The 26,209-nt window shown below is 42.2% G+C and overlaps 1 protein-coding gene across 3 annotated transcripts; it reads left to right on the plus strand.

Annotated features, from left to right (window-relative positions):
• The first annotated feature begins 944 nt into the window (after positions 1–944).
• LOC147244135 (tyrosine-protein kinase JAK2-like) lies at positions 945–25,086 on the plus strand. Of its 3 annotated transcripts, none has more exons than XM_086186509.1 (25): positions 946–1,276; positions 7,141–7,273; positions 10,164–10,446; positions 13,437–13,560; positions 13,715–13,835; positions 15,349–15,494; positions 15,958–16,252; positions 16,453–16,572; positions 16,843–17,000; positions 17,086–17,197; positions 17,896–18,082; positions 18,579–18,703; positions 18,795–18,929; positions 19,007–19,094; positions 19,479–19,606; positions 19,694–19,832; positions 20,123–20,274; positions 20,645–20,795; positions 20,937–21,070; positions 21,945–22,134; positions 23,117–23,241; positions 23,361–23,533; positions 24,180–24,297; positions 24,481–24,594; positions 24,697–25,086. In XM_086186509.1, exons 2-25 carry the CDS (start codon positions 7,271–7,273, stop codon positions 24,802–24,804), a joined length of 3,429 nt encoding a protein of 1,142 aa, XP_086042635.1. In that variant the 5' UTR covers positions 946–1,276; positions 7,141–7,270; the 3' UTR covers positions 24,805–25,086. The 3 variants fall into 3 exon arrangements, with proteins under 3 accessions (XP_086042637.1, XP_086042635.1, XP_086042636.1); XM_086186510.1 differs by lacking the exon at positions 946–1,276 and adding an exon at positions 5,762–5,947; XM_086186511.1 differs by lacking the exon at positions 7,141–7,273 and having other exon boundaries at positions 945–1,276.
• Positions 25,087–26,209: the final 1,123 nt, after the last annotated feature.

The following is a 26,209-nucleotide window of genomic DNA, read 5'->3' on the forward strand; positions in this document are numbered from 1 at the left end:
TTGCTCTTCCTTTCATGCTGGCTGAATCGGTCACAAGGCAGACAGAAAGCAGACAAAAGTGGCTCAACTGTCACATATTAAGTACAATATAAGGCATCACTGTTAGAGACAGGCTGTGAGTTCCATTACAGACACCCGATACTATCTTCAGTCCGTTATTGATCCATTTTTCTAGGTCACTTTCAATTAACAGTTCACCCAAAAATGAAAATTAAGTCTTTGTCTACTCTATCCATCCATCCATTTTCTATACTGCTTATCTGTTGAGAAAGTGAGGAACAAACCAGGAACCCGCAGTCGCTAGACGGCCACTCTACCTCTGAGCCATGCCGCCCTGTCTTTGTCTACTCTCACTGGTTATACAATTATAACATATTAGAAAATCTTAGATACTTTTTTAGTGCTTGAACAATTTTGTGCTGCTAGCAGTTTAGGCAGTTTAACCTAAAAAAAAAATAAAAAAAATCAAACGCCTTTTCTGCTCATAGACTCATTTCATGTCTGTTTATGAATCATTACATGTTACTAGTCTTTCTTTCTTGACATATCAAAGTGTTTAATGTAAAATGAAACTAAAGCATTTCTTTTAAGGATGTGGTGAAGTGGAACGATACGGAAAACGATAAACGGCAGTGAAACAGGAGCGGTTCCATCCCAGATCAGCTGATTTATTCAAGGTTCTCAAATACGGAAGAAAAATAAGGTTTAGTAGGTCAAAATGATGCCTGGAAGAAAGCCTATCTCAGCAAGGTGAACGGGGAGACCTCATTAATATCATATTTGTTGGAGAGCTTTCTGATTGTGTTCGGCGTCGTGATCAATCCTCATCAGCCAATCAGGTTGCGCTTTTCATGAATATTAATGAATCAACTTCGCCACCCTGGCAAATGAAACGCAGGCCGCCCGGAGGAATCTCGCCCCGCCCTCCCCTGTATTCACTATCATCATCTTCATCACCATCATCTTCATCATCATCTTTACCGTCGTCGTATAGTTTTGCACAATTATCTATAAAGGCCAAAGTTCCGGTTGGTTCCCGGTTGGTTTGTTACGTAAGACCTATAGACTCGATGGGTGTAAATGTAACCAGACAGAGGAAGGATGCGGTCACGAAGTGACACATAGCGAAGCAGCAGCGAACCGCTCGGTCGGTGTCTCGTTAGCACGTAGTCCGCTAGCTAACGTAGTCCGCCTCCAGGCTCCAGCCGGACCCATGTAGAACTACAAACGCTCTTGTCGAGAACTGCAGCAGCAGCAGCCCCCAGAGAAAGACCAAGTAAGTGTGTGTTCCTGCAAAGTTGAATTTATGTATCTCTACGGAAGATACTTACATGGTGATAGCAGCTGCTGGGTTCCGACATGGACCTGCTGCACCATGACGCAAAAAAACTTTTTTTGGTTATGCCCTAAGTTATTTAACATTGTTTTTGTGGTTAACACTTCGGTTAACACGCAACAAAAATAGTTGTTTCAGTGGCTTATTTGATATTTAGCTTCATATTTGGCCATTTAAAAAGGGAAAACATCAATTTATGTAACACAATATCAACGTGGCAGTTAATTCGAATATTGAATATCGGAGGCAGAAACAACTTCAGCATTCTACAACATCTGTGCTAAGATCAGTTGACACCTTACACGTCGATGTAGGTTACCTGTATGTTTGCAAGTCACTTCTGTGAGTTGGTAAACACTGGACTCGTATTTATTCATGTATTACAATTTAATGATTCTTATGTCTATCCATCTATCTATCTATCTATCTATCTATCTATCTATCTATATGTATGAGTGTATGTGTGTATGTATATGTATATGTGTGTATATATATGTGTTTATGTGTATATATGTACATATATAATATCTGTGTGTGTGTGTGTGTGTGCTTTTTAATGATTTGATAATGTGCATTGAAAGAACTTGTGTGTATTTACAGTTATTGTAATGGTTGGGCCAGTGGCCTCAGTCTAAGTTGCCTTTCCTATTGGCCACAAGAAAAAACAACAACTTTGTTTTCTGTCTTCAATGGGAAAGGAGTGAATATTGCACCAAATGGCCCTGCAGTAGACAAGGGTCATCACTGGCTCAGGCAGCATTGATGTAGGCACAAAACCCCCATTTGAAGCGATGATTTTTGGCCACCTTCTGCTTGTCACGTTTACATTTTTTCCATCTCTGCCACAAATTCAACCTGATGTCACACTAACAAAAACAAACAAAAGGAAGTTGTGTAATTGCAATGGAAAAGGAGTCAGTTTTTAGTGGATTTGCCAGGGTTTAACAAACGTGTGTGTGTGTGTGTGTGTGTGTGTGTGTGTGGACTTGATGGTCTGCAATAGAGAGCAATGGTGTGGTTCCAGAAGGGAAAATCTCAGTCATATTCTCCAAAGAAGATTTACTAAGGGGCCTAATGTTGTAATCTTCTCTGGCAGACTCACCAGGAGTGAGCAGGTTATGAGCTACTGTAGAAGCCTCAAATACTGTAGAAGCCTCAAGTAGGCTATGTTGAATATCAACCTGGTTCAATTTAAAAAAAAACCAAAACAAACTACATTACCCAGAATTCTAAAGTGACACAGCAACATCTGTTATTTGGCGAAGTGGACTGTTTCCAGAAATATTTACTGAACTCATCACTTTTGCTCATTGTGAGTTTCCCTACGATCAATCGAGAAGAAACTGGCAGCAGTAACACAGTTTTCCTTTCTGATGAGAAAGTATTGCAGGACGTTTGCTTGCAACAACACAAATGGTTAATGTAGGGGTTGGAAATATTATTTGCAATGCTTTGTGGGATGAGTAGTTCTTTAAAAAAAATGATGCACACAATCATGCACCTTGTGTGCAGTTCTCAAAGAATGTTTGTATCAAATCAAATATTTTATGGTCAGGACTCATCTGCTCCCTGGTTAGCTTGTTCCAGGTTTAGAACCCAACAAATAAAGTTGAACTGAATGGCTCAATGAGGAAAATGAAGGGGACCTTTACTTTTGGAACCATAACTGCTCTTATTGTAACATGACATCGGTCATGGTCACCATGAGAGGTCACTGTGTTAACCCGGTAGGTCCGGGTTGCCGGGGCAGCAGCCTCAGCAAGAAAGCCCAGACTATCCTCTCCCCAGCCACTTCCACCAGCACTTCTTGGGGAATCCTGAGAGATATAATCCCTCCAGCGTGCCCTGAGGGCACCCCCCCAGTACTCTCCTGACTCTGTTTCCTCCATGGAATATGTGTTGGTGGGATTGAGGAGTTCCTCAAAGTATCAAAGTATTCCTTCAAAGTATCAAAGTATTCCTTCCACAGTCCTATTATCTCCCCAGTTGACGTCATCAGCCTCCCATCCCCACTGTGAACAGTGTGGGCAAGTTGCAGGACTCCTCCCATACCTAATTTTTTGCCTCGGCGACCGGCATGGCTGCACACCGCTTGGCCTGCTGGTACCGATCGGCTGCCTCTGGAGACCCACAGACCTCTGTGTTAACTTCTTTTTTTGTAAAAATTTTCGTTACATTGAAGGTGACGTAACAGAAAAATAACAAAAAAGAAAGACGAGTGATCTAGTTGCAAAGGGTAAAATCTACTTTTTTAGCAGGTTTAGCTGAATTACGGCTTTCCAAACCTGGGTGCCAGTCAGTGTTCTGTCCAGTTTATTATTTGATTACTTTAAAACATGCTGGTACCTCAGTTCAGTCCTCACTCACTTATCCAATTATAGCCTAATAAGTAGTTCCTGTGTATTTAATACATTGGCACTTGTGTGAGAATGTCTTTTTAGACATTGTTCTCTTTGTTGCACCCCCCCCCCCCCCCAATAATGAATGAGAATTGAATTGAACACTTTTTTTAGGTTGTGGAGCTGTTAAATTGAATTGCGTTCTATACAAGTGAGTGTCAGACAAAACAGATCTCCAGAATAATTTAGGAATCAATTCGAAAATGACAATATAACTAAAACAGCATCTGAAGCATAAGAGTAGATTATTATTATTATTATTTTTATTATTACAAGAATTAAAAAAAAGTGAGTCTTTCCTTGCCCCTTGAAACACAAACTGAACCTTGTGACTGTAGAGGAATTTTGTGTGTTGAAGGAATTCGTCAGACACTAGAAACGGGCTGGAGACTCAGAGGTGCTGACGCTGGACACTGAACTGGATATCCAGTACCGATGTAGAAGGTTCGCTGTTGATGAGGTTGAGCCAGCTCCCCCAGAACATCTGTTCCCCGAACTGCGTAAAGAGTCATACCAGTAATGCTGAGCACAACCCAATAACACTGAATCAGGACATTCTGCACAGATGTGACCTTCTCGTAGTCTAAGCACAGCTACGCATCTAGACAACGCTGGCACCGTGAGTGTCAGCTTCGCTATCAGTAAGTGTCCTAACTACAAATTTACAATTATGAAAGGCACCACAGGTTCACTCCCTCGACCCAGCTCAAGGCCCTGGGGTCAGGCAAGCTTTTAACCTGAGTATGAAGCTGAAAGTTAAAACAGATGATATCAGCTAAAATTCCTTATCAATAACTGAATAACTATAGTTTTAGCTTGGTGTATAGAAGCTGGCTACCGGGTATGTGTGTTGATTGTGCCACCACCCAGATCTGTTACTTCAGAGTGTTTTCCAGCTCTCACTAACTCTGTTTTCTGTTTTTTTGAAGAGAGGAACGTAGTCGGTGGCAACATTTTAGTCAGCCTCAATCAGTACGACTAATGTGGATTCCTAAACTGACTGTGGAATGCAGAACTCATAGTCAACATGGTGCTAACAGTATAGCATTACTGAAAACAAGACTGTTCTCACTATCATATCTGTCTTAGGGCTCAGCAGACTGGAAGTATTAAAATGTGGTGTAGAAATGTTTAAATGGTTCCAAAAAAGCTAGACAGTGTTGATTCGTTCATGAATTTTTCCAAAATAATAACATTCAATGCAAGTATATAAAATAGTTTCATTTAGAGCCCAGCAACTAGATCTGAATGTAAAATAATAAAAAGCTTTGTGTTTCTCAGAGTATTGATGCTTATATTTGTCTGAAGCATGCAGCCGTGGGCAGCCTTCATCGAGGATGACTTAAAGTCAGTATTATCAGTTTTCCATCTCTATGTATTGTGGATTTTAACCGAATGTTCAGAAATTCAGCAAAAGAAAATGGGAATTGTACAGTACCTTCCATCCACTTGCATTTTGGGAACATTTGGTGTTTTTTCATGGAGATAAGCAGTAGGCGGCGCATGTACTGTATTCTCTAGCACCACAGAAGAAGAGGGCACAGTGACAAAGTAAACAATGTCAGTCAAACCTCACATAAATACAGGTGCAAAGTAATATTTACACAAGTGTTCAGATTAATATCAAATATATCAATTAAAGGGTTTTTCTTTTGGATGGCGTTGAGTGCAAATCACCCTCTCTGCTTTCATCATTCTCACATGGCTGCATCAGCCTGACCTACATTTGGTTTCAATCAGCGAAAATGACATGTGACTCCTGGCATTGCAGATGTGTAGTTCTTCTAAAAAACTTTCAAGTAAGCGCAAAATGCCCAGCAGCTGATGGAAACAACAGCAGCAGCAGCAGCGCCTGCTGTGAACAGAGCAGCCATAGATGTAAAATGTGGCGGAGCTGATAGCTCTGAGTCAGACCAGCACCGAGGCCCTGATAAGACGCAGTGAGGAACTGGTCTAACTTTCTGCCTGCCTGTTACATGATAAACGTTTTTGGGTGTGTAAACACAAATTCGACGTGGGCAGTCTTTTCCTGTATTCCTTCATCTTAACACATATCTTATCTAAATTTGATATGAATCCATGAGTGAAATGACAAGAGGACACTAACAGGTTGGAGCAGTACCATGTGTTGTCCAGATGCCGGTTTTTAGGCAGCCATTTGTTGAAGAGCTCATATTTGACTGTTTTCGAGTGGCTCGGGATCAAACGTGGGGTAAAGACGCCTGCAGCAACCACACATCAGAATTTGATCACAGCCCACTAAATGCCTTCTAGCTATATTTCACCTCAAAAGTGTGTTTTGCCGTGAACTACTTATAAATTGGTTTCTTAAACTCTTAATGTTTATTTTTTCTCCTGCATCACTTCTTTGTGACTGAAACATGCGAATAGGAGCCAGCCACCTATATTCAGCTTGAAGCTAATGGTGCCCAGTTGCCACCAAAGATTAACAACAGCAAAACTGTGCAAAAATATCTGTCGATAAACTCTCAGGAACATCTTTCAGTAGAAACCAAGTGTTTGTATGCTCATGTAATCCACAACCTTTTATTTTTCCTGCAAAATAAATCCCCACAACAAACAATAACCCCTCCATTTAGTCAAACCTATGAGCAAGTGCTATTAGCCTCTAGCTAAATATGTGTGGCTAGATTCTCTGCATTCTGGAGTCACAAAGGAGTGATGCAGAGGTGAGAAATATTTTTGCAAGCTCAAGGCGCTACTTGAAAGGCAAAATACACTTTCTGTGTGAAAAATTGCTGTAAGGGGGCCTGCTCTGCCTCTTTTCTTTCATATAAAAATGTCACATTGTGAGCTGCTTGTGTTAAATGAAGTAAAGTAGCTCTGAAAACAAGGTTTGACACAGCTTTGTCTACTGTCTGGATGAGCTACTGTTAGCTTGAACGTGGAATATACCCACTTTCATGGAGCTCAGTCAGCTCTGGAAGGAGTTGAACTCTTTGTTCAGTTTGTTTCACAGGAAAAGCTTTTCATTTGTGAAGAAGAAAGCACCAGACAACAGAGGATACAGTTTGTTTTTTCTGGCCACCAGACAGACAGATACTTCTTTTTTTGTTTGTGCTAACCCACAGAGGATGGTTTCCTCAGCTAAACCTAGAATGAAATTGCAATTTTGTCTTGGCTTCTTTTTTTTCCAGCTTGACCTATCTGTTCATATTTCGTCAAACACAAGCAAACTAAACGGTGGTACGTAAGGCACCCGTAAGGTCTATGAGAGAGAGCGAGAGAAGATGGAAAATATTCACTGAATGGCCTGCTGGCTTCATTTTCTGTGTTTCAAAGATGTTGCTGAATCAACTGATGGACAATTACAGTGTAAAATCTTATACAACTTTCATGAAAGAATGGAAAAACTAAACCTTCCTCTTCTGTGCGTTCACACAGGGAGAGGCGAGGGGCCTGGAAGTCACTGATTTGCTGTGAGCGCTTGCATCTCTCGGCTTCAGTCAGCGGGACGGCAGCTGATGGTGCAACTTGGTCTGTGTGGGTGTCAGAATGAAGGCTGGACAAATTCATGGTAATAAGTTTGAATGCATTCCAGTAGCAATCGACTGAAATGTAGAAGTGCATCACTCGAAAGAATCAGAGAACACAACTGTGTCTTTCCTCGCCACCTAGTCAATCTATCTATCTCAGAACATTTGCTTGTTGGACGGCGTTGTTGGCAGGGCAGCCAGATTGAATACCGACTCCCGAGCTGTAAGACTTCAACTGCAGATGTTGTTAAAGAGAGTGAGCTCATGGGGGGAAAGGAGCTTAATGGGTCCTTTTTTTTGAAAAAGAGTGCAAAGCTCAGCTGGTCACCTGAAATTCCAAGCTGTTTTTGGAACCTTTTGAGAAAATCTGGTGTTCAATTCAGGAGTCCTTGATTTTGTGAGTTCACTCGAAAGGTCACCTGAGGGTAACCACTGGGGACAGATCAACATCTTCTCCTGGGGTTGTTTGAAAAATGGCAAAGTGTGGTGGAAAAGAATGTTTTCTTGTTAGCCATCTATGCATCCCATTGTCATCAACTCAGTCACATGTTGACCCTGACTGAGGGATGAACCAATTCGAATTTAGTGGTCAAAGTTTACAGCACAAAACACACTTTAGCCCATTACTCTAGAATTCACCGGATAGCTATAGCTGGGTTCCCATCACCCTGTTTTAATGTACATTTTGAAGTATTACAGTGGAAAAGTGGGATAGAAATGCCAAAACTGTAATTTGTAAAACAAACAAAAATTTAAGTTGATTGAGTTGGTTTTGGACATACGTAGAAGAGAGTTCATGGTCAAATATGGAGATGGAAGCACCCATCCATCCATTTTCTATTGCTTATCCTGTTAAGGGTCACAGGGGGCTGGAGCCTATCCCAGCAGCCTTTGGGTGAGAGGCGGGGTTCACCCTGGACAGGTCACCAGTCCATCACGGGACCAACACATAGAGACAGACAACCATTCACACTCACAGTCACACCTACGGTCAATTTAGAGTATCAATCAGCCTCGTCCTCTCTTGATGTCTTTGGACTGTGGGAGGAAGCTGGAGTACCAGAGAGATCCCACACAGGAACAGGGAGAACATGGAGACTCACACAGAAAGATCCTGTGATGGAGCCGGGGCTCGAACCCAGAACCTTCTTGCTGTGAGACCACAGTGCTAACAACTGCACCACCTTGCGGCTATTTCTGCTGAGTGCGTCTTTCTGGTTCCCCATAATGTGCAATGACATGGTTGGAAAAAACAACACCATCGTCAATGCACTGATGAAGAGGCCAGAATATTCCTCTGTCTCATTTATGAAAAAATATTAATCATAACGTGTGCGTTGCCAGGGCAACTAATTGTTTACTTTCCAGTTTGTAACCTCTACTTACTAATATGTTCCTACACCTCCATTTTTTGACAAAACCAGCAAAGTTACCAATTATTTCCAACCTAATTTGCATTTCTGTAATTTTTGCAAAATGTTCAAAAGATTTGCTTCGCATTGAGTTGGAAACAACACTTATGACATTTCCCTCCCGTCTATTAGAAGGTTTTTTTTGTTTATCAAGCGCTAACAAAGCATCAACTACTGCGCCGTTTGTGTAAAGTTTTACCTCTTGTTTTCCCTTTAGCCTTTTTATTTCCTCTACCTGCATGCAAACAAAGGCAGGGGGCTTCCTATGTCTCAAGCTCATTCGTTTTTACTGATATTGAACTTAAAGTGATTGACATCTCATCCATGTGAGTCCTAGATTTATAACGTCTAGAGGACATCTGTCTGATTAAATTAGTACTTTTCCAAGAGGATTGAAACAGGAAAAGTACAGTTTCCTGCTCAGTCGGGGAACATTTTTATGCACTGCATACATAGTTGGGAGAACTGCTGAGATCAATTCAGGGCAGTCTGGATAGTTCGCCAACTACATTCGTGTAACAAGCAATTATATGTGCTCTGATTAGCAACCTCCAATGTAATTGATGATTATGTTCATCTCGTGCAGGCCAAAAGTTTACGGTTACAGAAGGAGATATGATCAGTTGCTGTAGTTGAGGTCTGTAAAAAAAAGAGTTGGACGAGTGAGGTTCTTTACTTACTGTAAGATTTAAATTGCAGCACTTAGAGAAAAGTCCAAGACAACTTGAAGAGGCTGGAATAAACTAATTTTCCCAGCTTCACTTCAGGCTCTGCTCTTGGCTGTTTTCACATTTTAACATAAAGTTTTTGGTGTCCCTTAACCACCTATTTTATAAAGGTGCTTAAAATTCTGACTACACCTTCATTGTGGTGTGGTCTCAAATAAACTGTGGAGCAGTTTGTCTGAGGGGGCAACCTGATCCATCAACAAGCTGTAGGATGGGGCAGTTCTGTTTGCATGGATATCGTTTCATGTTAAAATAATGTTATGGAACTCCTTTTTCCATCACAACCATGTCCGTTTCTTTTTCTTTCTCCGAAGTCTGTCGTCAGCTCAATCCGCCACCCGTTACTGTTGCTCTAACTTTACTAGGTTTCATCTTTTTACATGAATTTCATAAACTTGTTTCAAGAAACAGAATCAACTGGATTATGTGAAGGATAATCTCTTTCTGTTGGCATTTTAATCTGATTCTGATAGTCAGTGGAATTAAGTGTTAATTTAGGAAGTCTGCCATGTGTGATACGATGTTTCAAGTGCAGCTTTTTGTGTATTTCCTGTGGTCGCAATTGGATCAAAGACATCAAAGATAGAAGATTATTTATTCGGTACATTCAATAAAGGAAACGCAGGGAAAATTAATAGAGACAAATATATCTTGCTGTCATAGTTCGTCCACAATCATGGTCCCCAGAGAAATGTCTCAACATTTGAATGGAATTTGAATAATTTTTGTGCATTGATCTTTCGCTTCTAATGAATTGTAATGACTTTGATCATATCTGTGTCCCCTGTCAGGTGGATGTTTGTGGTGAGCAGCGCATGGCATGTATTCTGCTGACAGACATGGATCCATCTGCCTCCTCCCCCCCAGCAAACCACAGTGACCCTGTCCCTGATCTCAGTACGGCCTCTGACCTGAAGCAGGACATGGATGCCACCTGCCTGAGCATCCACCTTTTCTACCTGGGGAAGGATGGAGGAGGAGAAGGGTCACCCAGCGGTTCAGACAGTGTGCTCACGTTTCCTCCAGGGGAGTACGTAGCAGAGGAACTCAACATCCACGCAGCGAAAGCATGTGGTGGGTCAAAAGAGGATTTCTGGGTTTCTCAGACTCACATGAAGTTGATTTGTACTGCAATATCTTAACTTGTAGGCTTTGCATGATTTTAATAGTTTGAAATTGTGTCTGGCGGTGGTTTGTATATCCGGTTATTTCTTCACCTTTTGTGAAAATCTGATAGAAAACTTTAAATGACTCATCACTGGGAAGTCTTGAATTTTTTGACTGAGTGCAGTTCCATTCAACGTAAAAGACAAAAACGACTAGTTTAAGAATAAAGGTAAAATAACATGTTATAGTGTCAGTGTGGAATAGGAATGTTTGTGTGTCTATGAAGATCGTGAATAGCAGAAATGTCTACTGTTGCTTTTGCAGCTTGAATTTACTCGTCTGAGCCTGAGTGGACTAACCAACTGTGACACTTTTGAAACAGCTGCCATGCAACCACAACACACACCCGATACACTCATGAGAGGATGTGACTGTTCTAACTGATCCGTTCAATGATGAAAAGAGCTCCAAAATGTCAGGCGGTTGATTTGTGACCATCGTGTCAGTTCTGTCCGTCAGTTCTGCTGACGTGATGAGTTTGTCATGCTTTTGGCTCGTTCCATCTGCCTGTCCCGTTACTGTTAATGCGAGCCCACAGAAACGCCTTGAAATTCCTCCAAATTTGGCGCAAACATTCACATGGAGTCGAGGATGAAGTGATCACATTTTGGTGGTCAGAGAGGTCAAGATCGTGGTCGACTCACAGAATCCCGGTATGTCAGGAACAAATTCTTCAAATGTGACACAATGTCCACCAGGACTGAAGGATGAAATTCTTTCATTTTGGTGGTTAGTTATCAAAGGTCAAGGTCACCGTGACTGCATGTTCCTCTCCATAACTCTAGAATTTACTCAAACTAATATATGCAATAACATTTCAAACAAATGTCAGAAAGTGTGAAATAATCCCATCATGATGTTTTATATCCTAAAGGGTTAGGGGCAACTTCAGTGGAGCGTCATAATGTTTCTGGAAGGGAACAAATATTCTGCCCATATTCAGTGTCATCTGAGATCTTTTTAAATTATTATATTCCCTTCAAGTCTGTACCACGTTGTAAATTATGAGTCTGGACAAACGTGGATGTAAACAGCAACTGTAGTGGTTGGCGGAGGCAGACAGCAGGGAGGTAGTAATTCTAGTTCCTCTCTTCTATAGCTTTATCTCTCGCTTACATACTCTCTTGCGCCATTTCCCCTTTAGCTGATAAGAAACAACTCATTTCTCTTTTTTTTTCAGTGTTCGCTTCATGCTCTCGCTGTTTTTTATTTTATGAGAAAATGTTGAGTAACAACATTGGATTCCACCTTAAAACAGAATTGTTTGTTTTGTTTGTATCACGATTACAACTTTATATATTTTTTTCGATACGGCTTTTGTTTTCTTCGGTCAAAAAACAAGATGCAGCTCCATCGTGGTGTTTTAAATCTCCTCCATGTAACACTACAGTATTTTCTAGTAGTTGCGCTAGATGTTGGTAACTGCAGTTCTGGGCTTCAAAATGAAGTTTGCCTTCATAACTCTTAAAAAACTTTGCAGGCCAAGAAAACATAGCAACTCACTAAAAAAAGCGTTAAAGATAAACAGTAATTTCTCTGGAACTGATAATGATTTCTCTAAGGAGTGAGCCATTTTGCTTCCTTCTCATCTCTGCCTAAACTTGTGTATGTTCAGTACTGATCTGGTATTCATAGCCTTTGCCTAAATGGATTTATTGATTATTTTTTTTCATATTTTTGTAAAGTAGATCAGGGGACTTCTGACCTCTCCAGGTGTGGTGTAACACGGTTACAAAGCCCTACGTGAAATGATGAAATGATTTTTTTTTTTAAGAGATAAAATAGAGATGAGTTTAAAAAAATGATAATAAAAATACTTTACATCAGCGTAACAAAAACAAAAAAGTTGGGGGGGGGGTGACTTGACTTCCCCTGTTGTGGTTCAGCATGCTTTCTTTCACACGGCGCTCTCTTTCAGAGATTGCTTCACTCTGGTGAACACTTCCTGTGTGACAGCTGAAGACTGTCTGCTCAGTTTGATTGCTTTGTTACAGGTGATACAAACATGTTGAAATCAGAGGAAAGAGTCGTGGAACCGGTCAGAGACGAAAACGAGTACGTTGATTTGTTTCAGCCTTAGTCATAGTTATACTACCAGTAGTAGCATCAAAGTTTAGAAGATAAAATTCATCTAAGGTTGCACTGAAATAAATAAATGCAAAAAGGCTTAGAACAGCTGTCAAAGCACAGAAGCTGAATCTGTGTCTTTGCGTGTTAGTGATATAGCACCAGTCCAAACCTGTATTACAAGGTTAAAAGAAAGATGAGTAAAAAATAACATAAAATGCATTCAAAGATGGTAAAAAAAAAAGATCCAATTCAAAATACCATCTATGATGACACAAGCTCAAAAACACATCCAAAAAAAGAAAAGATACATGTGCAGTTGGGATTTATATAAACAGTGGAGAATTAGTCTGAAGTGGAGGGATGTTGTTTGTATATCTAAAGAAAAAAGCATTAGATTACAGACATCTGGTTCTGAATCAGAGATACATGACGCTTGCTATTGAATCTGTCGCGGGGGGCTGGAGCCTATCCCAGCAGCCTTGAGTGAGAGGCAGGGTTCACCCTGGTCAGGTCACCAGTCCATCACAGGGCCAACACATAGAGACAGACAACCATTCACACTCACAGTCACACCTACAGTCAATTTAGAGTATCAATCAGCCTCGTCCCCTCTTGATGTCTTTGGACTGTGGGAGGAAGCTGGAGTACCAGAGAGAACCCACACAGGAACAGGAGAACATGGAGACTCACACAGAAAGATCCTGTGCTGGAGCTGGGACTCAAACCTGGAACCTTCTTGCTGTGAGGAGACAGTGCTGACCACTGCACCACCGTGCCACCCATCACTGAACATATGACTGATGAAACTCTTTTCTGTCTCTGCTCAGGTATCGCTCCAGTCTACTGCAGCTTGTTTGGCCTGATGAGAGAAAGCGACCAGATCTGGTTTCCTCCGAATCACATCTTTAAACTGCACCAGTCAGATAGCGAGACGCTGCACTTCAGAATCAGGTAGGCACCTCAGTCTTTTAGTGTGGTGCTCTCATTTTGTGAATATTTCAGAGTTCTTGTGTGTTGTTTTATTCCTGCATCCATGTCTTTTGTTTGTTGGGCTTTTTTTCTTATATTTCTAGGAATCTGACTCTTGTCTTCTCCTTCTAACCAGGTACTATTTTCCTGGCTGGTATGACAGCAGTAGTTCATCTTACGCTCATCGCTGTGGTATTTCTAAGGGCATGGAGAGCCCTGTGATGGATGATTGTGTCATGGCGTATCTATTTTTCCAGGTAAGCCATTATAACTTTCATCTGACATGAAGTCATTTACTTTTACATTGTACGGCTGATTCTGTTTCTCTTTTTATTATTTATTCGTCTGGATTATTGTATTTTTAATCCAGTTTTATAATGTTATTTTATTTACTTTAGTTATGCTCACATTTGTACAGTTCAGTACGTAGAAGATTTAAGGGCTTTTATTTTTGTAATGCTAGACAGGACTTTGGATTCTATATTTTCTACTGTGATACTGCAGAGTTGCACCAGAGCGAGTCAAATTGTTGCAAACTTGCAAAAAATGTCAAGTATTTGCAAACATCCAGCAGGACCTGAACCTTTAAAACTTCACGGGCCACAAAAACTAAGTTCTCATACACCACATGGGCCACTTCATCTACCACATCCTGCTCGCACAGTTCCAGTTGTGTCCAGTTCCAGTGTGTGTGTGTGTGGGTCAGTTGGTGGGTGGGTGGGGGATGGGTGGATGAGTGCCCTTGCCGTCAATGCCAGCTTCACCTTCATCCCAGCCTCCGTCTCGCTTTGGGATTTTTAAAGTTTTCTAATATGACAACAAACAGATGTGTTGTGTCGGAGGAGAAGAATGTGCTTGTTTTCAGGCTTTCTGGCTGACTGCCAGCCAATCAGACTGTCATGTCAGACAGAGAGGCTGAAAGCAGAAAACAGGAAGTGGAGTGGTGAATGTATGTGTTTATGGCTCACAAATGGAGGAACAAGGGTATATCAGAGTTGTGTGTTGGCACATGTATGTGTACAGGGTTGTTGCTTTTTGTCTTTCCCACGTGTGTGTGTGTGTGTGTGTTTGTGAACTTTAAACAGGCAGTGTCTGTTCTTCTTTGCTCTTTCCTCTGGTCTGGCTAACCTTGAGCGATGTCAAAATAAAATACAGTTCTCAGTGTCTAGAGGTGCTTTTATGCTAACAAAAACAGGAATATTATGAGCAGTTTTTGCTAAAAATTTCCTCTCATTACCATCAACACGATTATTGCTTATTTGCTTCAGTAATCGTAAAGTTTATGATTTTCCAATTTGAAAACTTGCATCATCTCAAGTGGAGGTGGAGCCATAGTGGGTTTTTAAAGGCTGATTACGCACCAATAGTTGGGAGCCAATTATTCCCCTTCAACACAGAAACAGTACATGCTGGTGACGTTATTAGTACTGCTGTAGTTTAGATAGTTGAGAGTATGTGAGGAGGCGTGTGTACGTCCCAGTCAGAAGCTACATGTTCTTTGTGGGTGTCTTTACAAAGCAAAGAAGCATGTCCTAGCCTGGAGCCCAAATTAACAGAAGCATGTGACTTCGATGTTTAATCCAACCATTATGATACAGACCACTGAAACCCAGCCAAGCACCGCACTCATAATGATAACCATTCAAAGTAACTGAACACATCCAGATTAAGATATTTTTTTCCTCCCTGTATTACTTTATTTGTAATTATTATTACAAATGCAAAATCTTTTTGAGTCCATCTTTGTGCTTATCGTGTTTCTTCCTGCAGTGGCGCAGCGACTTTCTGAATGGCAAGATTCTTATTTCGATGGGTCACGAGGCTCAGGAGGAGTGTCTGGGAATGGCGGTGCTGGACATGATGAGACTTGCTAAAGAGAGTGGTCAGTCACCTGTGGACATCTACAATGACACCAGGTAGACAGACGCACTCCAATGTTCCTCACCTAACATGTTATTTTACCCTTCTTGAGCAAAAGCTAGCTGCTGCTTCTTTCACCTAATTACCAGTCAACTTCATCTCTGGGATGAACCACTTAAATATGAAATAACATTTAGGACCAAGAAAACTGATGACCAGAAATTCCACATGCACATCCCACATGGACTTGTATTCTACCTAATTATTACGGAATGCAGGCAGTTGTGATAAATCTTCTGAACGACCCTTTTACAGCTTTGGCAGCCACCTCAGTACACAGAAGGCATCAAGAAGGATCAGTGTGTGATCACGCAGCTAAAAAATCTGCATGTGCAGGACAATGCTTTAGTTTACATTGGGATTCTTTGGCTCCTTCTCAAATCTCTGTTATAATATTATGATGCCTCTTTGTTTGTATCCACCCAAATAACCAACCACCCTCACCCAACCTGCTTTCAGCTACAAGTCCTTCCTGCCAAGATCCATGCGAAGATGCATTCAGGAATACAACATATTGACTCGGAAGCGCATCCGATTCCGCTTCAGGAGGTTCATCCAGCAGTTCAGCAATTGCAAGGCGACGTTGTGCAACCTCCGGCTCAAATACGTGATGACTCTGGAGATGCTGCTGCCATCGCTCTACACGGAGCACTTCCAAGTCACTGACCTCTCTGCAAATGATGTCACGATTGTTGTCACGGGTAACACGGGCATCCAGTGGTCAAAAGGGAAACAGGAGGAGGGAACAGAAGAGGTGAGGACCAGGGGATGGTTTCATGTTGCCATGGTAGTGAATTTGTGTAATAGAAGCCAGGCACTGTGATATTTTCATAGCTTGAGAAGACAGTTATTATGACGATTAATTGTAACTAACAACAAGAGTGTATGTGTGCAGATACTGCTTGATTTAATACAAATGAAACACACTGACTTCACCATTTTGTGTGTATCTAGGAGCTGAAGACATTTTGTGATTTTCCAGAGGTGATAGACCTCAGCATTAAACAGTCCAATAAGGAGGAATCTGTGGAGAGTCGTATAGTGACGCTCACCCTACAGAACAACAAGATCCTGGTAAGACACTCACCTCCTTCATGGAGCGCCCAGCTAAGTAGAGTAGACCTGTTAGGAAGACACCTCTAACAATCAAATGTATTAATTTTACTTGCAGAGCTTTCATTATTCATAAGTTTTCTTTAATGGAGCGGCCTGATTGAAGGAGGATTTTCTCTTGTTCTTGAGAGTATTTTGTTGAAACGATGTTACATTGATTAAAAGTTGAACACCTCAAGGATCATTTCTTTTTGTCCTCTTCTGCCTCTCTCCCCTTTTGTCTCTGTAAAGGAACTGGAGTTTCACTCTCTCCCCCAGGCTCTGTCCTTCGTTTCATTAGTTGATGGTTATTACCGACTAGTAGCAGATGCTCATCATTACCTGTGTAAAGAAGTCGCTCCGCCGAGACTTCTCGAGTGCATTCAGAGCTACTGCCACGGCCCCATGTCGTGAGTATCACAACCCACAAATATACTGCATCACCATAGACTCGTGTGCCACCACAATCACAACATGCTGTCTCTTTGATCACAGGATAGAGTTTACAATAGGGAAGCTGCGTCGCTGTGGTAACCACCAAGGCCTGTACATCCTCCGTCGCAGCCCCAGAGACTATGACAAATTCTTCATGTCCTTTGTGGTGGGGGTGAGAACTGTTTATTCTGGCCCATATTCAATAGAAAGGAACTGTCTCACACACACAACTAAATAATCAGACCACGTATAGATAGAGTTCTCTACCTGCAGGAGCTTTTACTTGTCCTATCTTGATTTCATCTCAATTTTACATGCAGAGATGCACCTCTTGTGCGTGTTCAGCCACTGTTGACTCTGTCATGCCACTCAAAATAGTAATGTTAGAGAATGCAGAAGGGAAAAAATTGGTGGTTAAAGCAGGATAGATTACAGATGTTTCAAATTCTGAAAGGTTTCGTGGTTAAATTCCAGCTCATACTTTTCTCATTGTGTGTATTCATGAGTGTCTGAGTTAAAAGGCTTCAGTGTAACAGGAGAAAAATGGTCAAAGTGATGGCGACTGCCGCATCATAACATTTAGCTGAAAGGCTGTTCGTTTTCGGGCTCACTGGAAAAACAACTGTGCACGCCAGGATCTGTAAAATAAAGCTTGTATTTCCAACCACTGGAGGGGGCTAAAGGTTCAGTTTTCACATCATACAGACCTTTACAGCAGCATTTATAGATGCAGTGATTATGCTTTGTTTCTAATGCAGGTTTAAAGAATACACTGAAATAGTTAAGGCTATTACTACTTTGACTCCTAATTATACCATCAACTGCAGCTCCTTTCTAAACCAACTGTTGTGGTGTCTCCTCCGTGCCCAGTATGAAGCCATGGTGGACTACAAACACTGTCAGATCACGAAGACCGAGAGGGGAGAATACATTCTGAGTGGCGCTAAGAGGAGCTTCGGATCACTCAGGGAACTTCTGCACTGCTACCAGAAGGAGGCACTTCGCACCGATGGTTACACATTCCAGTTAACCAAGTGCTGCGCACCCAGCACCAAATGTCAGTGCTCACACACACACACACACGCACGCACCGCGTCCATAAATTTGGAAAATATACACATTTAAATGAACAATGTCAAAGTAGAATGAAAACATGGCACAGCTTGACACCTTTCTGAGAAAATATAGGCGTGTGAATTCCTCATTTTTTCTTCAAAACCTGGACAACCTTTGGAAGACAATATTTTAAGGCATTGGTCAGGAAATACTTAATGAGAAAATGGCCACATTTTTTTTGCAGTTTTAGGAAATCAATCACTTGCAGCAGCATGATGCTAACGAAGCTGCTGTTTAACATTGAAGACAGTTATTAAAATGCCCACCAGGTCTTAAAACAACAACTCCTGTGTCTATAAGGGCCACAAAACAAGGTCTTTTTTTTATTCGCACGAACATCCAAGAAGATCTTTGTTTTAGAATTTTACAAATGATGTATGTAAATTTCAGAGTGAGTTTGGTGGTCCTGATTGATGCCTCCACTTCTGTTTCTGCAGACAAATCCAACCTGCTGGTGTGCAGGAGTAACCAAGGACCAGACATTCCTCTGTCTCCCTCTCTCCAGAAACACAACATCAGCCAGATGGTCTTCCACAAGATCCGGAAAGAGGACCTCATCATTGTAAGATAACTGTTGTCTCACCAGGAGTGATAATGGCCGTAGGGTGCTAGAAACATCCTCAGTCGTAACTATAACACTCTGATGCTCTTAGAATAGAAGTTTGGGTCAAGGAACGTTCACCAAGATTTTCTACGGTGTGAGGAAGGAGCTGAGAGACTACGGAGAGGTCCATCAGATAGACGTGGTCATCAAGATCCTGGAAAAGTCTCACCGCAAGTATTCAGAGGTTGGCTCGCTGACGAGTGATGGAGTCTTTCTCTTCTCTCTCATATTCTTACACTCTCTGTCATTACACTCCCTCAGTCCTTCTTTGAAGCAGCCAGTATGATGAGCCAGCTCTCCCACAAGCACCTGCTCCTCAACTATGGTGTGTGTGTTTGTGGAGATGAAAGTAAGTCTCTAATACACACACACACGCAGACTACTCTAGTGTTGCAGCTGAACGTTGAGCATGTGTTTTGAACAGCCAGTTTTCCATGTTTTAGTCAGACCTGTTAGGGTGTGACCTGATGCACTCGCTGAAACTGGTACTTTATGAGAGTGTGTGACAGTGTGCACATCGTGTTGAGAAATGGCACCATAGCACCACCTTGCGGCCATTCTTGGAACACCATCATACTGCTCACTCTTCCATAAATCCCTTTGACTTGTGTTTGATAGCGTATCCCTGTAGGTGGCGCTTGTAAGTTTCAAACTAGCCACTAGTGCTAATTGAACAGCCGTTACTGCAGCAGCTAACAGTATTAACAGTATATCTCTGTGGTCCCACTGTCAGACATGATGGTGCAGGAGTACAGTAAATTTGGCTCTCTGGACATCTACTTGAAGAAGAACAAAAGTTGTGTCAACATCACATGGAAGCTGGAAGTGGCCAAACAGCTGGCGTGGGCAATGCACTACCTGGTAACCGTTCACCTAGTCCAGTCCTCTCATCCTTGATCACAACAGAGACTTGCTGATTAATGCGGCCCCTTTGATTTCTGTTCACAGGAGGATAAGAACATCATTCATGGAAACGTTTGTGCCAAGAACGTTCTTTTGATCAGAGAGGAGGATCGTAAGATGGGCAGCCTGCCCTTCATCAAGCTCAGTGACCCGGGTATCAGCAGCACCATGCTGCCCAGAGAAGGTGAGAAACATCACCTCATTAACCCGCTGGGGGTGATGCCAGCTACTGTCACAGAATTCTCTGAAAATCTGCAACAAAAAAAAGTGACAATTCCATCCCTCACTGAATATTCGGAGTCGGGATAAATTTGCTCCCTTAACCATTTCTAATGTTAAAGTTCAAATACTGATAGAACACATGATGTCATCACAGCTTTGGTGTTACCGTCTACACAGACCAACTGTTGTTTTGTCCCTTTTCTCTCTCTCTCTGTCCCTCTGTATCTCCCTTTTTTCGATCCTACCTACCAGTTCTGGTGGAGCGTATCCCATGGGTGCCCCCCGAGTGCATCGAGAACCCCCAAAACCTGAGTTTAGCAGCAGATAAGTGGGGCTTTGGTACAACCCTCTGGGAGATCTGCAGTGGAGGAGACAAACCTCTCAGCACTCTGGACTGTTCCAAGGTCACTGAGACAGAGTGATGAGTGTTAAAAGATTAGAAGGATCATGAGTGTATGAAATTAGCATTAAAATCAAGGAATGTTGTGCTACAGACCGGCAAGTAGATCCAGCACATAAAGCTAAAATGTAAATTCACAACATGTTGGTTATACTCCCTTGTTTTAGTCTTTATCTTAAGTTAAGCTAAGCCAGCTTTGGTATTACCATACGGACTCAGGAGTTGCCTTGATCATCTCATGGAACTCTCAGCCGAGCTACAATTGAATTATTGCTTCTAATACACTAAAGAAATGTCCTCGTATGTCATCTTCCTCAGTAGTTTTAATCCAGATTGAACATGCCGGTCCTTACGTTTGCTGTCTTGTTCTCCAGAAGAACTTGTTCTATGAGGACCGACACCAGCTGCCGGCTCCTAAGTGGACTGAGCTGGCCAATCTGATTAACAGCTGTATGGACTATGAGCCGTTACAGCGGCCCTCCTTCAGAGCCGTCATCAGAGACCTCAACAGCCTATTTACACCAGGTAGGAGTCACATCGTGCAGGATACGAGACGGCTCGCACGTTCATCAGCAAACACGCTAAATTGCATTTATCGCTTTATTGTTTTCTCCTCACGTCTGAGCATGTGTGAAGGTTATGACGCTGCCCGGTGTTGTGTTTCAGACTATGAGCTGCTGGTGGAGAGCGACATGGTGCCCAGCAGAACACGAGGTTTCGGCTTCCCGTGGACCTCCGACAGTCAGGAGCCCGCTCAGTTTGAGGAGAGACACCTCATCTTCCTCAAGCAGCTGGGCAAAGTGAGACGCGCTTTCACACACTCACTCGAGAGATCTTGACTTTTCACTTCATCTAGATTTACTCAAACAAGGTGAAATAATCGTTTTGAAATACATCTGTCAGATACACCAAGACGTCTGACTGCCCCCACCATGAATATGCTCCAAATATTTTTTGGACCGTGTGATGCATTGCCAGCTTTTCCCATGGCTACTTTTTTACTTGGCTAATTCTGAGATACTGTGAGAAAAATGACCTACTAATATAATCTTTAAGCATTTTTGGTGCTACTTTTCACATTTGCCTCTGTTAGAGTTGCTGGAATAAATAAGCGGTGGCGCCGTATGTCGTGGCTGGCTCAACATCAGACCGCAAATCTACCAACAGTCATGCAGTTACAAATCCAATTTTCATGGTTGGATATCTTTTTAAAGCATCATTTCAAATCAGTTGATAAGATTTATTCGTAAGCCAGTTCTATTTTACTTTGCGCAAAGGAAAACACAGTATTTTTACGAGTACTCTTGACCGCTCACCACCAAAGCTTAATCAGTCCATCATCAAGTCCAAGTGGACATTCATGCCAAAATGAATGAAACGGATTTAATCTGAAACTGCGTTTTGCATGTGTTGCTCATGCAGACAGACCTTTGCATTGGTGTCATCATGGGGTCTGGGGACCACTAGGGGTCTGTGAGGGGGTTCATGGGGGTCCACAGCAAATTGATGGATTGTTGGACTTCACCAGTGTAGAGCATGTCTCTGTGACTCGTCTGTAGTTGGAATCCATACAGAGATTCTTTGTGTGTGTGATTGATGTAATAGTGATTTGTGTGTGTGTGTGTGTGTGTGTGTGTGTGTGTGTGTGTGTGTTGGCGCGCGTGCGCGCTGCAGGGGAACTTCGGCAGCGTGGAGATGTGCAGGTACGACCCCCTGCAGGACAGCACCGGGGAGGTGGTGGCTGTGAAGAAACTGCAGCACAGCACCGCCGAGCACCTCAGGGACTTCGAGAGAGAAATTGAGATCCTCAAATCCCTCCAGCATGAAAACATTGTCAAATACAAAGGAGTGTGTTACAGCGCAGGTACGACCCCGTGATGTCATCCTCTCTCTTCTTCACTGATCATGTCACAGATTTGAGACGCAAACAGAAATCCACCGTAGAACCAGGAGGAATCCTGGGCAGATGAATATTGGAGTATGTGTCACTGTCGTTGCAACGCATATCAGCCGGTGCAGGGTTTCTCAACCCATGGCTCAGGGTCCAGTAGTGGGAAGTGAGCGCAGTGAAAGATTTCAAGCAGACTTTTCTTTGTGTGTGTGTTTAGTTAAGTACAATAATAATAATAATAATCAAAAATAATGGAAATTATTGTTGAATCATTGTACATTTTATTGAAAAATTGAAATAATAGTGATAGTTTTATAGAATCCATGTTCAAACAACAAATCAGTTTGAGGTGTTCAGTTTGTCAAGCATTGGGCATTAAAGTGATGAATAATAAAGTTCTAGAGGCAAAAAAATGATAATAGCTTAAATTCACTGAAGTCATTGAAAAATATTGAATTCATGTACAGATTTGGGATCCCTTCCTGTTTTTTAGTTGGCTCTGGAACTGTATGAGGGTGAGACTTCCCAGCTAGGACCTCTTGGGGTGGGAACTTCATTTTATGGCTCAGCAGCCCAAAAAGATAGAGACTGCAGGTTTACTCACGCTGCAATTCCAAAAACTCGTATTTGATGGTTCCTTGCAGACGCAATAGCTTGTAAACTAACATCAGCCGATGAGAAATGTTTGTGTGGAAGCGATTCTCTGTCTTCCCTCCTCTGGTGCGTCTGTGTTCACTCCAGCGTCACAATAAAACCTCTGAGCGGCTTCATCACGCCTTCCTTGATTCAATATTACCACCCCAGCATATTAGGTTGTATGTAATAACGTGGCCGCACCCCCCCCCCCCCTTTGCTGCCTGGGGCGTCACTGACCAGGACCATGAAATGAATAAATCTAGATTGGATCAGAAAGGCATGGTCTCTGCCCTCCTGAGGATTAGACTGTCTGTTGCAGGACGGAGGAACCTGCGATTGATCATGGAATATCTCCCCTACGGCAGTTTGAGAGATTATCTCATTAAAAACAAGGACCACTTTGATTGCAAGAAACTTCTGCACTACGCAACACAGATCTGCAAGGTAATACCAGGAATCGAACTGGTGGAATATACACGCCAGTCTGTCTGGCTCAAATCTGGTTCAGATCTTGCCCGGGATCTTTCCTGGTTAAATGCTGTTGTTGTGATGGATCTCTCTAGGGAATGGACTACCTAGCCATCAAGCGTTACATCCACAGAGACCTGGCCACCCGAAACATCCTGGTGGAGAGCGAGATGAGGGTGAAGATCGGAGATTTTGGGCTGACCAAGGTGCTACCCCAGGACAAAGAATACTACACTGTCCAAGAGCCGGGGGAGAGCCCCATCTTCTGGTACGGAAGAGCATGTTTGTTAGCGTCGGAAAAAAGACTCAGGGAATGTTTGGGAATTTTAATGACTGACCAATCAACACAAGTGATTGACTTTTGGAATATTCCAGGCTGCGTGTGTCTGATGTCCCTTCTGTGATGATTAAGGTCCATATTCAGGTTAAGGTCATATTCCGACTAACTAAACCCTACAGTAGGAAACAGCGCGGGCATTGAACCCTCTCTGCTCCCAGGTTGGTCCGTAGGCAACCTCGCTAAACTTGTGGCTCATGTGAGTTGTATTAAACAACTCCATCCCCTGGTTGTCATGGCAACAATGGAGATGCGCTCTTATCAGAAGCTGCCAAGTCAGTAGCACTCGTAACTAAAACCTGTTAGCAAGACACCTTGCTATCAGGTTTTAGTAGCAGGAATGTGGTGTTGACAGGACTCGCTCACAACTGGACTATTGTCATGTTCCATCAAGCAAGATTACAGTGTAAACGTGATCGTAACGTATATCCGGACACAACACAGATCAGACACGGCGATGCTAAGTTCACTTTTCTGGAAAGCAGACTTTTTTCTCTTTTTTCTTTCACCCCAGTGTTGTATTTCTCTTGAACACGTCATATGTCTAGATTGTCATGTGAGAATAATTGTGTTCTAGGTACGCTCCAGAGTCTCTGACAGAAAGCAGGTTCTCGGTAGCGTCGGACGTTTGGAGTTTTGGTGTCGTCCTCTATGAGCTCTTCACCTACAGCGACAAGAGCTGCAGCCCGCCAGCGGTACCACAATACTTTTGTTCTTAACCTACTTTCCTATTTTAATTCCACAGTTTTCTGTCACGTTAATCCGTCTTCGTGTTCAAACCTCAAGTGCTTTGTCTCCTAATGTACCCGAGAGAAGGAACAACAATGATTTGACTCCTAAGTTTGGGGGAAGCATGCATCATGTTGTGTTTGTTCTAGGTGTTTATGGACAAGATGGGGAATGAGAAGCAGGGTCAGATGATTGTTTGCCGCCTGGTTGACCTGCTGAAACAAGGGTTCAGGCTGCCTGCACCTGATGACTGTCCACAGGAGGTCAGTCAAAGCGTTTGTGACCCAAGATAAAGCAAACGCACGGCTTCATTCCCGTCCTGAGCCAAAACAAGCTGAGCTTAGTTTTCTGTGTTTTCCTCTCAGATCCACCAGATGATGACGGAGTGCTGGAGCACTGTCCCAGGACTGAGGCCGACTTTCAAGACCTTGATCCAGAGTGTGGAAACTGTACGTGACAGCATCGTAGCATGAGACGCGTCAGTCCCTGAACTTTTCTGGCTGTTGAACAGAACCGTGACTGTTCCTCTGATGCCCGGATACGTCGGAGTTCAACTTCTTCTTTTGGTGCTCTGAATGTTTGTAATGATCGTTTACTCAATTGAAGATGATGATGATGATGATGAAGATGATGGAGGGATTTCCACGTCTTTTCTGACCCTGGACACATTGTGATTTGAGGAATTCATACACTACGTAAGACACCAAAGATCCCCTCTGATGCCTTTTGCATTTGTTTTTTTTGTTTTTGTTTTTTTAAACAAAGGAAGGAATGTCAAGTCGCAGCTCCTGACTTAGCTGTTGTGGTTCAATGTAATTGATGTCATGGCTGGTAGAGACCAAAAACAGAGCTAAAAGGGTGAATTTTGGCTTGATATTCTTCAGTGAGGACATGAACGCAACTGAAGAGTTAAAAATAACAATAGTAATGTTGTTTGTTACTGCTGGATGGAAATAAGCAACGTGTCAAATTTACATGGCTGTGTTGTGGCCACCACTTGTTTCTGCTGCCACCAAGTGGCAAAAAATGTCACTGCAGGCTGAAGACCATCGCTAACAGGTATCATTCCATCATGTTTACATGTTTTCAAAGCTTGATAGTGTTTTGTTTTGTTTTTCTGTGAAACCAAAGAAGCTTTTTAGCCATCAGACTGCAGGATTTCAGCTGTTACGTTGGACTTTTAGAGGTTTATAACATGACAACTACAACAACACAAAGACATTATACAGAACATTACCTTTTATTGTTGACACCATTTCATGCTATCTGGAAAGAATGAAATCTGTCTGAGGGAAAGTAGCAACGGCTGTTTGATGCACTGCCTTCCACCTCATCTACTCCGACAGAAACCATCTCTAATGTTCCCTTTACTTCTAAAAACATACATACATATATAAAAAAACGTGTGTATGTATATATGTATGTATATATAAATACTGACTGAACTGTTCAATGTAAGGCTCTAATATTTGCCTACAGATATGAACAGGTTGCAGAGGATGTGAAAATGTGCTTTAACTTTCTGCAGTGCAACAATTGACCATTTGTGATTTTAGCATCAGGTCGCTGAACATGTACATATTAACAATTTGATGTTGACAGGCAGGTTTTTTCCAATGCTGGTCAGGCGACATCAGTGACAGTTCAGCCCATTAAGATGTCACCTGTTTGTTTATTTACACCTGTTTTTTGTTTTGTTTTGTTTTTTTTGAGACAGCATCTCATTATATTGTCTTAAATAAAAATCCGAGGTTTTTTTCAAATGGAACGGTGTCTTTTTTTTGAATGACAAAGATACTTTTGGGTGTGTTAGTTTGTACAAAGACTGGAAATAATTTCCCACAACTTCTAATGTGATAAATGTCCGAACATCATTAT

Source organism: Aulostomus chinensis, chromosome 19 (assembly GCF_037954235.1).
Source record: "Aulostomus chinensis isolate RoL2024-O1b breed Wild chromosome 19, RoL_Achi_v1.0, whole genome shotgun sequence".
Taxonomy (NCBI): domain Eukaryota; kingdom Metazoa; phylum Chordata; class Actinopteri; order Syngnathiformes; family Aulostomidae; genus Aulostomus; species Aulostomus chinensis.

What these genes read in the sequence shown, in the direction of transcription:
- LOC147244135 (XM_086186509.1), top strand. An exon ending in TACTGCCACGGCCCCATGTC is followed by an intron (nt 17,001 to 17,085) that starts GTGAGTATCACA and finishes CTTTGATCACAG; the next exon opens with GATAGAGTTTACAATAGGGA. An exon ending in CTGATGACTGTCCACAGGAG is followed by an intron (nt 24,595 to 24,696) that starts GTCAGTCAAAGC and finishes TTTTCCTCTCAG; the next exon opens with ATCCACCAGATGATGACGGA.